Source organism: Urocampus carinirostris, chromosome 8 (assembly GCF_059441175.1).
Source record: "Urocampus carinirostris isolate Australia breed hairy pipefish chromosome 8, RoL_Ucar_1.0, whole genome shotgun sequence".
Lineage (NCBI taxonomy): Eukaryota > Metazoa > Chordata > Actinopteri > Syngnathiformes > Syngnathidae > Urocampus > Urocampus carinirostris.
This window is the reverse complement of record NC_142356.1, coordinates 13,888,403-13,902,064: the sequence shown is the minus strand read 5'-3', so window position 1 is coordinate 13,902,064 and position 13,662 is coordinate 13,888,403. Positions and strand designations below refer to the sequence as shown.

The following is a 13,662-nucleotide window of genomic DNA, read 5'->3' as shown; positions in this document are numbered from 1 at the left end:
AGATAAGTTAAATGGAGGAAAATAGTGGTTCAGATGACCAGTTCATATTTACAGTATCTGATTTCACATACAACTTCAACTTAAGAATTGACCTTCTTCGGCTTGCACCCACCTTAAATAATTGTTAATGTCGGTGGGTTCAGTAATACAAATACAGACAAATATTTTTATTATCAATACAATGTATTATATTTATTAAGTAATCATTAATAATACTGTTAATAATATTAACGTTAGAATAATTATAAACATAACTAGCTAGCACCAGTGGTAGCAAACTTACAGTAGGCATTCGTAGTATACAGATTTCACCAACACTCATCCTAAGGCATTCGGCATTCAAGTAAATCTAAACCAGATAGTCACGATAACTTACCAGATATAATAAGGGCACCACAAACACGAACATTCCTAATGATGTCCTCAGTCCAATCATTTCTTTTAATGGTTTGCATTCACCAGCTCCTACAGTGCTTTCTGAAGGCTTGTTTCCTCTAGGAATGGCAACAAAATTATGTTCCTTAAAGGGATACTCAAATTCTAAAACATGCAAAATGTGAAAAAAATAACACATGTTTTTTGCATAATATCTATATATATCATGTCATTGTAGTATTACAATTATTTTCCGAATTTATGCATTTTGAAGACAGTCTGTCAACGTGACTTCCTGAGCTCTGACGTCAAGTGAAGACCAGTCACCATATTGGTTTACATGTTAACTAGTTGAAAAGGTTTTAAGTGTTTTGAGCCAAGTTTTGGTAGTTTTTGTGGAAAATGCCTAGGTGTAGTGTTGCAGGTGGGTGCAGCAATGGTACAACAAATGGTGAGCAGCCAAAATGGGGCGATAACACATAGATCTAACGGGCTAAACCAGCCGAGACACAGCAGGCTAACCGGTTGCTGAAAAGGCTAACCGGGCTCGATCGGCAAAAAAATGGGAGGCATGCAGTAGGCAGCCAGGATAACCGGGAGCCAACAACAAAAAAACTACCATGGCAAGAAACACGAACCCAGCCGTAAATATACCAAATCATCACAGCAGGCTAGCGGGATGCTATAGAGGACACACCGTGACTGACCAAAAACAGTAGGCAGCCAGGATAACCGCAAGCAACAACAAAAAATAAACATGAACGTTGACGTGAGAAAAAAACAATGAGCACGGCAGGCAAGACAGTTAACGGGGCTAACCTAAACCAAATGGCAAGGCACGCGGCGAAAAACACGAAAGGAAGTCACCATCACATACCTTAAAGGAGGCAAAGGCTAAAAAGGAATGCGCGCCGTACACGACGGCAGGTAAACTTACCACACAGCTTGAGAGGATTAAAGCACGCACCTTTTGTTTTGCTTTTCATTGTCTTCCAGTGACTTTAAAGCTCTAGGGGACATGACTACTTTGAAAATAAATTCCTCGAGATCCATGGCGCTTGGAATATTTTGTCTGCATGATTGTAAGAAGGAACACTACATGTTCTGTGTCTAATTGGAAAAAAAATGGCATTTTGTGCAGTTGTACACTCAAAAGCTGGCCGTGTTGTTTTTGTGAATTGCTACACTAAAAACGCGACACAACGTACAAATCTTCACTCACTGTATTCAAACTCTTACTCCTACTCTCCCTGCCTTGGGTGAACAATGCGCATTCTGTGGTGATCTAGTGATGCGAGACAGAGAGAGCATCTTAAAGGGAGCCGGCTCCTTAATGATGGGGAACCGGCCCTTGTCAAATTTGCCTGGTGTGTTAAATACAGAAATGGCATACATAATGAGACCGCACCTTTTCAAATGCCGCTCCTTGTGGTTGGTACCCCTCACTTATACCTTGTTTGGGTAGCCTCAATTTGAGCTATTTACCTAAATTAAAGAAACCTAACATTTCTTCAAAAACCTTTTTATTCCTCTCACATATTTCAGAATATGCTTTATAAAAAGCTCATGACTGTCCCTCGTTTCCCAACTTCGTGAGGCTGCAAACTCTGGAACAGAAGTGTAATCCTGTGAATGAGAAAAACAAACTGTTAAGCTCTTTTAGAAACTTCACTCTTAGAATTGTTTGGAAATCCACCATTGTAAAATGCTTCCAAATTCTTATAAGATTTAACCCAGCCTCAATGATCATAAGTGAAGGACTGTCCTTATTTACTGACAATCAAATTATATACCAGTGCCTGAACTTTTTTTTTTTAAGTAATGGAATATAAGTTCATGCAAATCTATTTCAAGTTTCTCTAAAAGCCATCATGTCAACAAAACGCCCTGGACCAACAAAAGCACTTCCGCTCAGCTTCAATGCAGAGGAAGATACTTTCTGTCGCCAACAAAGTTGGAACTTTCGACCATCCAAAGCAGGGGTCGGGAAACTTTTTGACTCAAAGAGCCATGTAAGCAAAATATTTTGATATATATATACATATATATATATATTTTATTTTTTTTAATAGATTTTTTTTTTATAGCCACGCAATATATTTCAAGACCAAATTCAACAAAACTGCCAAACAAACACTAATTGTTCAGCCTATTTTATTTCACAGCGTGACGTTTGATGTTTTGATAAAATCTGTGAAATAATACAAATACCAGAACCTGATTCCCATATTAACAATTAAATCACTTAAAAATGGTTTCCCTCTCGCAGTTACTTAAGACTGTTGAGGCTCATTTTGACCATAATTCTTCTCATAATAATGGTTTCACAACAAGGTGCGAGCAGGGTCCTTTGGTGCAAATGTCACAAAATACTGCAAACAATAAGGATAGAGCTGTATCGACTTTTTGCGCAGAGGGCGCTGGGCGAGAGAGAGAGGGCAGTGCGCTATGTGCCCAGAGATGCGCCCATCTTAATTAAATTGCTCTGGGTGCTTGGCTGTCATTTCAGGGTGTCTACAGTGTTTCTGTGGGTTTTCATCTTAAGGAGTCTCAACATTGAAAATACATTGTTTAATGAGCTTCCATTTACAGGATTCCAGGATACGTACAACCAAAACAGGGTATGTTGGTGTAACACTGACTGTAAACAGTAGTTTGGACTTTACCCTATTTGGACTTAAAGTATCACTACTGCAATGCCTAAAATTAAGCTGGAAAACACACATCAGACACATACAAACTCAGGTATCTAAAAGCATTTCAATTATTAATAAAGCAAAATTCCTTTTAAACTATAATGCATTTTATTTATTATATTGTTATCTAGTTCTGCCATGCTTAACATATTGTGCAGAAGTCTGGGGCAATAATTACAAAAGTTCACTACAGCCCCTTTTTATCCACCAAAAAACATGCAATTAGAACCATACACATGGTAGGATATCGGAATAATACTAATATTTTATTCCTGCAGTCCAAATGATTCAAATTGGATGATTTAGTAAAATTTTTCACTTCACAACTGCTATTTAAGGTCAACAAAAACATAGTGCCAGGAAACATCCCAAAATTCTTCACTCGGAAGGAGGAAAGTTATAACTTAAGGGAGGGTAATAAATTCAAAATCCCAAAGGTGAGAACCACCAGAAAAAGTATGTGTGTGTCTTTGTGCGGAGTCAAACTTTGGAAAAATTTACAAGACGAGACCAAACAATGTCCAACTATTCACGTATACAAAAATACATTACTGGCAGAATACAGAGATGAAGAAAATGGGGTATGAGTGATACTAGAGATTGGAAATACTGCGTTTACAGCTGCAGTTAACTTTGTTGTTATTGTGACTATCATTATAACTTCTTATCGCTATTGTTGTCACAATGACATTTAGTGACTAGTAGCATTATAACGTTAATAGATGGGTACTACGATGATTAGTGTATAAAATATATGACTATTGTTATTATTATAATTATTGATATACAACCTATGTAATGTGTATATCCGTGGGATTTAGTTATATTTAAACACAAAAGAGGAGCTATCTATAGAATGTAATTAACAGGGAAGATGAAGGGGTAGGGAAAATAAGGGCCTGCTTCTTACTACCCCTTTTCGAACATATTATGTTAAAATTATTTTTGTTGTTTGAGTCATTGTTTTTGTCCTGGTTTTATTTTATAATTTTCAAAATCAAGTTCTCATTCAAGAATTTATTCATTCATACAGTATACAATTTGATCGGTGCAATGAAGATAAGAATGGCCCTTTTATATTGTGTTTCACTGAAAGTTCTTCTCAATACCGATCTCTTTAAGGCAAACGTGCAACATGATTTTAATATGATGGAAGCATAAATTTACCAGTTAAGGAAATTAAGTCACTTTGCAATTATCAAAACATAAAAAAAACAACCTAGTGTTCTGTAAAAGGTGTAAAACAGGGTTCCTAAAACTCGCGGCCCGGCGGCCAATTTCGGCCCTCAGGATGATAGTTTAAAGCCCCAGCTTTAATACGAAAGTTAAAGGGACAGTGTGAATTATTACTATAGATGTCGCTACATTGTGTATTGTTTTGCAACCAAAAAGGAGTTCTACAAAACGCAAGGGGGGAAAAAACCTAGTGACTCAAAGTGACCAAAACAAACCCTATTTATTTCAAAAAGAAGAGAAATTCTTCATCAAAAAGAAAAACGAAAGAAAAAAAAAGTAAAAAGTAAAATAAAAACAAAACATAAAAGATAGATGTATAGATAGATGTATAGATATATAGATAGATGTCTAGATAGAAGTCTAGATAGAAGTCTAGATAGATGTCTAGATAGATGTCTAGATAGATAGATGTCTAGATAGATAGATGTCTAGATAGATAGATAGATATATGTCTAGATAGATGTCTAGATAGATAGATAGATGTCTAGATAGATGTCTAGATAGACAGATGTTTAGATAGATGTCTACATAGATAGATAGATGTCTAGATGTCTAGATGTCTAGATAGATAGATAGATAGATAGATAGATAGATAGATAGATAGATAGATAGATAGATAGATACTTCATTCATCCCGGCAAATCAAGGATTCTTAAAGCAAACCTTCAAAGTCATTGAGGAAGGGGAAAATCTTGTTTATTTTAGACAAAACAGGTTTGTGTTTTTAAACAGTTTTATCACATTTGGAGGGCTCCATCTTAAACTATTATTTTCAACGACAAAGCTTCAGCACTCACCTGTCTTCAGTCAGAGAAAGCTCTTTGGTCAGAAACTCAAAAAGCTTGGCACTGTGCTCCTTATTCTTGTCAGCGGTGTCAGTTACCCCAATGGCAGAAATTGACATCACCACACAGGGAGAGCAAGATCCTGCCATCAACATTGGTAATCCAGGGTTCACTATCATGTGCATTCTCTGGAATAGAGCAATTTGGGGGTAAATAACTCACTGATAAGAAAGGGTATGGAGATATAACAACAGACTAATTATTTGTACCCTTGAATGCCTTGACAAAGGAAATCCCGTTGACAAATTTCATTCAGGGCGTTTCAATAGTCTTGGGTACATTTGAAGTCCCCACATTTCCCTAACTATGAATTGTAATAAGATGAAAGTTGCGCCACTTTTAAAGCTAATCGATTTTTTGGGGGAAGTCAATTGATTTTTTTAATTTCTTTTAGACTCACTTCATGGCGTTTACTCAACCAGAATAGGCATTTTGTGTCCTTAAATTTGCAAAAACTGAACCACTCAGCTGCTTTAAATAAACTCTTGATATATGAACATATATGTATGAGAATCGATATAGAAAAATATATGAATGCACTTTGCATATTTATCTAAAATGAATTTTCATTTTTAGAAGTCATTTTAATAATTACAGTATAAACTGGTGTAGTAATTAAACTAAGAGAGATTCTTAGTACAGTCTTCGGTAGCTCTGAATTGATCAATTTCCTTGTTCATTTGTATTTTTTTTTTCTTTAATTCTGTGAAGAAATATAACAATAAATATGAATATATATATATATATATATATATATATATACACATAGAGGGCAGCACGGCGGCGCAGTGGTTAGCGCGTGTGCGGCACAGTTCTAAGGTCTTGGGAACCTCCTGTGTGGGTTCAAATCCAGCTACAGGACTTTCTGTGCGGAGTTTGTATGTTCTCCCTGTGCTTGCGTGGGTTTCCTCTGGGCACTCCGATTTTCTCCCACATTCCAAAGACATGCATTTCAGGTGGATTGGCCGGTCTAAATTGTCCCTAGGTGTGAATGAGCGAACGAGTTGTCTGTCCCTGTGTGCCCTGTGATTGGCTGGCAACCAGTTCAGGTTGTCCCCTGCCCACTGCCCGATGATTGCTGGGATGGGCTCCAGCACCCCCGCGACCCTACTGAGGATAAGCGGTTCAGCGAATGAAATGAGATTCTTAGTCCAGTATTCGGTAGCTCTGAATTTATCAATTGCCTTGTTCATTAGTACTTTTTCATTAATTTTGTGAAGAAATATAACAATAAATATGAATATAAATATGAATATAAATATAAATTATAAATATAAATTAAATATAAATTATAAATATAAATTAAATATAAATTATAAATATAAATTAAATATACATATATATATATATTATATATATATATAGAACAGCACGGCGGCACAGTGGTTAGTGCGTGTATGGCACAGTTCTGAGGTCACGAGATCGTACCTCCTGTGTGGAGTTAGCATGTTCTCCCCATCTTTGCGTGGGTTTCCTCCCACATTCCAAAAACATGGATGTCAGGTTCATTGGCCGGTCCAAATTGTCCCTAGGTGTGAGTGAGCGAGTAAGTTGTCCGTCTCTGTGTCCTGCGACTGGCAGGCAACCAGTTCAGGGTGTCCCCTGCCCACTGCCCACTGCCCAAAGATAGCTGGGATGGGCTCCAGCACCCCCGCGACCCTACTGAGGATAAGCGGTGCAGATAATGGATGGATAGATATTACAAAGCGTCTACTATGGAAATAATTCAAAAATATGATTGCAAAAATACTATAAAATATAACTACAGTAACACTACGCCTACGACCCTACTGAGGATAAGCGTTCAGATAATGGATGGATGGATATATGTAACCGCGTTGTACGTGTCCCACCAAAGATCCACATTCACGCTGGACTGGATGATGAGGTTTTTATTATTACAGTTCTGCAAATGGATGAGTCACAACATTAGCTTTTTCTGCTGGGTTTGATCTCTTTGATCTCTTTGTAGTACTCTGGTAAAACTTGACAACAAACCCCGCCTCCTGGTCACATGTTAGAAGCCAAAACCAAACCCCACCCCATACCAGCAGATGGCACTGTTGGACTCAGCATTGCAGGACATTTACCAAAAACTATACACATATTTTAGCAGGAATTTCAATAAAATAAAAGTTATTATTACACCCGTTACATACACCCCCCTGAAATTCTGCTAAATATGGGAGTGCTACACTAAACAGAAAAAAAATCACAGCCAAAACGGCAAATACTGATGAAAAAGACACGAAAACTGGTACAGTATTACAAGGAACAAACTGAAGTGCATGTCAGTTCTAAAACTCTCCCAAAAAAGGAGTGTGTAAAGAAAGGAGGCGATCAAACTCCTATCTAAGCACAGACTCAAAGATGCCTGTTACATCTCTGAAATATCAAACATTGTTCCTGTAGTTGTAAGTGCTCACATAGGCACAATTCTTGTTTCTTACTCAAGCTTTGTTACTCAAACTGAAGGTGCATCTCTACTGAACTTAAACTAGGAACTTGCAGATATTGCGGACAGAGGATTGTCACCTACCACATGGTCATTCATCTGACAAATAAGACGACTAGGAGGCCTGATGGACTGGCGGACCCTAAGACCATAACGGTTAGGTTGAGCACAAATAACCTGTGCTTGAAGGTCTGGGGCAGTCAAGTCTAAACAGTCAGTATCAGGGGAGTCTGCGTCCAGATGGTCAGTGTTCAATGGGGTCTCGTCTGGGAGACCCATACCCAAAGGGATCATGTTTTCAGAGCACTGTGATGGGCTTTCCGTATTGTCACTTGAAGTATGGTCAACATCTTGTTCGGGGATGTGCTGACTTCCTCGACTGGATGTATCAACACTGCGAGAGTCGGACTGGGCATCAGATCTGCTGTCTAGTGAGTTATCCTCTACCTCTGGATGAACTTGCTCTTCACCTGCCTGTATCACCCAGTTTACTGTACGGACATCACTGTCTTCAACCGCGTCAGGTAAATCAGGGCATACATCACTTCCATGCATAGCAGCGTCAGACTCTGAGTGTTCAGATTCGCTGGCCAGATCATCCTCACAGGGCAAGAAGCTAACAGAGAGCAGCAAATTCCTGTGAACTACCTTCTCTTTGCCCGTCAGACAATCCTTGACTCTGTAGACATTGAGATCAGGCTTGACTGATATGACTTCATACGGGGTTGACTCCCACTTATCTGCAACTTTGCGTTTCCCCGGGACACCTCTGTTGGCGATCAACACCCGGTCTCCCACGACGAGAGGTGATCCTTTGGCCCTACGGTTGTACAGCTTGGCATGACGAGTCTGTTCTCTGAGAGTATTCCTCTGTACAATTTGAGCAGCTTCATGTAGATCTTTCTTCAGATGGCGTACAAAGTCAGAGTAGCTGACAACAGCATCATTGGTATTAGCATGTTGAAACATGACATCGACAGGGAGACGAGGGATCCTACCAAACACTAGGTAAAACGGTGCAAACCCTGTTGTCTCATGCTCTGTGCAGTTATAGCAGAATGTGAGCTGCTGCAGCATTTGTGGCCACTTTGCTTTGGGCTGAGGGGGAAGGGTTCTGATCATATCTCCCAATGTTCGGTTGAATCGTTCTGCGATACCATTTCCCATGGGGTGGTACGGAGTGGTATGGGATTTCTGCACCCCTGCCATCTCTAGAAGCTCTTTGATCAGTTTGCTCTCAAAATTAGCTCCCTGATCAGAGTGGATACGCCGTGGGAAACCATAGACAAGGAAGAAATCCTGCCACAGACGGCGAGCAACTTGTTTGGCGGTTTGATTTCTGCAAGGGAAGGCGTGCGCCATCTTGGAGAAATGATCAGTTACGACCAGGACATCTACAGACTTGTTCTCTTGCTCAGCAGTCCAAAAGTCTATACAGACCAACTCCATAGGCTCAGAGGTGACTATGTTCTTGAATGGTGCACGGTTGTGTGGTTCCGGTGTTTTCCCTACTACACAGCGCTGACAGGATTTGACATAATTCACAACATCACGTTCCATGCCATTCCAGAAGAATCGTTGCCTCACCAGAGACAAAGTACGGTTCTGGCCTTGGTGACCTGCTGAGTCATGTAAACCTTGAAGGACTTTCTGTTTCAATGAATCAGGCACCACAAACTGGAAGATTTTCTTGGCCATGTGAGGATCTTTCCTTATTTTGTAGAGCATGCCATTCTGTATGGTGAGTCTGCTCCAATGCTTCAGTAGTTTCATCACACTAGGCGACTCGACAGCTCTCTCACGCCTGGTAGGTCTCTTGTGTCTATGCACAAAGTACATGGTTCTGCTTATTGTGTTGTCCTGTTCTTGTAAACCAACAAGCTGACTCTGTGGGAGTGCCGTTGACTGATCTCCCTTCTGCAGAAGATTGAAGTTGGCATCTGTTCCCATCACTTGACCCACGCCACCAGTGGACTGAGCACTGAAGACAGCAGCAACCTCTTCTGATGTCACAGAACCATTGGAGCCTGATGGAATTGCCCTTTTTACTGACTCGTCTGATGTCCCAGCACTCTCGTCTACAACAGCGTGACAATTGTTGGATACTCTGAACACCTCTTGCACAGTACTGTTGTTCACCCTGTTGACTTGGTCCAAGAGCGAAGTATAGGGCTCGGTAACAAGGCGATGACCCACACATGACCGTACAAATGGCTCACGGCTCAGAGCGTCGGCTACGATGTTCTTTGGGCCGGGAATGTACTTCAGGTCAAAATTGTATGCAGCTAGCTTCGCTACCCACCGCTGTTCACACGCATCAAGTCTTGGTTTGGTCAAAATGTATGTAAGTGGGTTATTGTCGGTCCACGTGGTAAAGTGTCTTCCTTTCAACCAATGGCTGAATTTATCACATACCGCCCATTTCAAGGCAAGAAATTCGAGCCTGTGTGCAGGGTAGTTGAGCTGGGAGCGAGAGAGCGTCTTACTTGCAAAGGCGACTGGTCTGGCTACTTTTCCACCAGGTGGCAGCTGTGACAGGACTGCTCCAATCCCATCAAAGGATGCGTCGACAGCCAGAATAAATGGCGCATCAAAATCTGGGTGGGCCAGAGTGACACCTGTCACGAGGTCGTGCTTCAGTGTTTCAACGGCGTTCTGGCATGCATCGGACCAATCTGCAGGCGTCAGCTTCACTTGACCTTTCTTGCGGGCTCTCTTGCGCTTATGCTTGTCACCAGATTCAGATGTGAGCCTGAACAGAGGTTTTGCCTTCGCAGAACATGCTTCAATGAAGCTTTGGAAATACATCACCATGCCTAGAAAAGATCTGATTTTACTAGGGCATGGCGTCTTGCCATCCGACTCCATTAGATCAGTGACTTGTACGTCATTTATCGCTCTCACTTTCTCGGGGTCAGTCCGAATTCCATCCTCACTGATGACATGCCCAAGAAATTTCACAGTCCGTCTGAGGAAAAAACACTTTTTGGGTGCGAGCTTGAGGTTGTGTTCCTTAAGGCGAGTAAACACCATCTGCAGGCGTTGGAGTGCAACTTCCTCTGTGGGGGCAAACACCATCAGATCGTCGAGGTAACATAATAGGCTCATGAAATTCTGATCACCAAATATTGACATCATCATCCTCATAAATGTTGCTGGGCTGTTGCAAAGTCCCTGAGGGAGCCGGTTGTACTCGTGAAGGCCGAATGGTGAGGAGAATGCCGTGTACTTTTTGTCGTCAGGGTGCAAGGGGACATTGTAGTAGCCTGACGTCAGATCCATTGTGGAGAAAAAGGCATTTCCCCCAAGTGCGGCCAAAGCATCAGCTTGATGCGGTAGTGGGTAGGCATCCTTTATGGTTCTTGCATTAAGCCTTCTGAAATCAGTACATACCCTTAGTTCTCCATTCCGCTTCCATATGAGAACAAGCGCAGATGCATAGTCGCTAGTCGACTTCTGAATAATTCCTTTCTCTTCCATCTCGTTCAGAGTCGTCCTCAGTTTTTCATACTGACTTGGTGGTATACGTCTGTAGGGTAGACGGAACGGCTTATCATCAACAAGGTGGATACGATGTACAAACTCTTTGGCCTCTCCACAGTCCATCTTATGGCGAGAAAAGATTGACTCGAATTGTTCGATGATATGAAGGAGCTTGTCTTTACACTGCAGCGAAACCTCACATGACTTCAGGTCAATGTCTTGCAGTCCCAGAGCTTCCAATGCACGCATCATGTCCTCTTCTGACCTGGGTCGGACCTCTTTGCTCTGTACACTCTGCACGTTGCACTTGACCTCCTCTGCATTGGGCAGGTCTTCCGCTGCGATACAAGGAGACACATCTGCAATTTTCCTGTTTCTTCTCAGCACCACAACTCTGTCCGTGGGATTAAAGACTTTAACAGGCACCCATCCATCTCCCCAGAGTGGAGTAACAACTCGTCCGACAAGGACTTGTCTGGGCGCAGCCTTAGATTGCGTTGGCTCAACGACCACTGTGCTGCCCGCTGATGCCCCGGCCAACTCAGGTAACTTGCCCCAAATAACGTACTCGGTCCGTGGATTCAGCGTCACGCAACTCTTGATCTTTACTGTCCCTACCTTGTCTGGAATGCAATCACCTCTCCATCTCTCTGTGTTGGAAAGCATTGACAGGCAGCAGCGTTAGGAGCTACTATATTATGTGACTGTATATTTGAGAATATGCTATCAGCCAATTTATGTCCTATCTCCTGAATAATATTTGTCATGTGATCAGCTAAACCCTCAGAAATTTCACTCGCGGAATTTGGCGTAGATGTGGGTCTGACCTGAGGTGAAGGTAGGCTAGCATGTTGGTCAGCTGCATTATGGGTGCTCACACTGGAACTTGCCTCTACTCTATGTGTAGCACCACCTGGGGTAGAACTATTATCAGAGGGGATGGGGGTAAACATGCCCCTGCCCCTGCCAAAGTGAATAGGTGTGTCAAATTGTGGAGCTAACACATTGCTCTGATTAAACATGTTTCAAAGATTAACAGAAAAAAATGTAAATAAGTCAAAATCACAAAATAAATCAGCAGCCTTCGTATCACTGTGACACTGCACTGTAATGAGCTAAACAATATCGCTCATGTAACTAAAATTTCAAATACTGTGAGCTCATGTGGCAGGTAGGACAGTCCTCGGTTCGGCGAGTTTGATAGAAGTCACGGGTCACGGCACCAATGTAACCGCGTTGTACGTGTCCCACCAAAGATCCACATTCACGCGGGACTGGATGATGAGGTTTTTATTATTACAGTTCTGCAAATGGATGAGTCACAACATTAGCTTTTTCTGCTGGGTTTGATCTCTTTGATCTCTTTGTAGTACTCTGGTAAAACTTGACAACAAACCCCGCCTCCTGGTCACATGTTAGAAGCCAAAACCAAACCCCACCCCATACCAGCAGATGGCACTGTTGGACTCAGCATTGCAGGACATTTACCAAAAACTATACACATATTTTAGCAGGAATTTCAATAAAATAAAAGTTATTATTACACCCGTTACATATATATATCAGTGATTTTTTTCCCCCCGCTTTATTTGTAGAAAACCTGATGCGGCCACCCATCTAAATCCAGTTTATGACCCTTGCTCACAGGAGTTATAATTTATGTTAGGTCAAATACTTAATTCTGCACTGTGTGTATTTATTTCCTTTAAGCCAGGAAAAACGAGTGTACATAATGTAAGTATATATTCGATTTGAAATAGAAAATATTACTGTTAAAATTGTGATGTCGTTGAAAAAAATTAATGTCCTCCAGGCAATCATCCCACTCCCCCCTAATGTTTAACGTTATAATATTACTTACGTCGACGGGCTTTCCCAAAGCTGCCGCGGCGACTGAGGACAGCTTTTTCAGAAATTCTTCATTGAATAAACTTGCTGGTAAATTGGTCCGTATATCGACAAAAGGCATATTGAGGGGTTATATGTGAAGCAACGTTATGTCTTTTTCCTTGGAGTTCTCAGTTAGTTGATCTTTGGACAGACGGAAATGTCGCGATAATTAAATGTCTCGCGAGGCTACGTCTGCCACGTCGGGGTACCGTAGCAACCCGCTAATTAACGTGCCTTGGTGGCGGCCATATTGGTTGGGTCAACGTCCCCGTGAAGGCAATGTATGCACGTTAAATAAATCATAACTTGCTCATTTTAGAACTGATTTTCATGCAGGTCACTTTTCTGTCTACGTCAAAACCTGATTTTATTACAGAAAATTAATTAGAAAATATAAAAACCGGAAAAGGCATTTTTTGGATTATTTTTATTCAATAACTGCATTAAAATTTTAACACTCTAAGGGAAAAGGTGCCCCTCCTTCCCTAGTGGTTAAGGACTACAAACAAACACACACACCCAAATAAAACTCTTTGAAAAAAACCTGCTCACAAAATCAGTGTTATTTTAAGCCTTTTCTTTAAAATAAAAACGTGTGTAGGTTTTTAACAATGTTTCATTATTATTTGGCAAATCAAGGTAAATGAATAACCTTATCGATACTGTACGCACATAACCATAA

General features: G+C 41.0%; 1 protein-coding gene across 1 annotated transcript; it reads right to left on the bottom strand.

The window, feature by feature from the left end:
• Window positions 1-1,881: 1,881 nt before the first annotated feature.
• On the bottom strand, window positions 1,882-13,148 carry ddt (D-dopachrome tautomerase). Its single transcript, XM_088343043.1, has 3 exons — window positions 12,952-13,148; window positions 5,105-5,280; window positions 1,882-2,001 (listed from the first exon to the last, which is right to left on the bottom strand). The coding sequence occupies exons 1-3, from the start codon at window positions 13,057-13,059 to the stop codon at window positions 1,929-1,931; spliced, it is 357 nt and encodes a 118-aa protein (XP_088199169.1). The 5' UTR covers window positions 13,060-13,148; the 3' UTR covers window positions 1,882-1,928.
• Window positions 13,149-13,662: the final 514 nt, after the last annotated feature.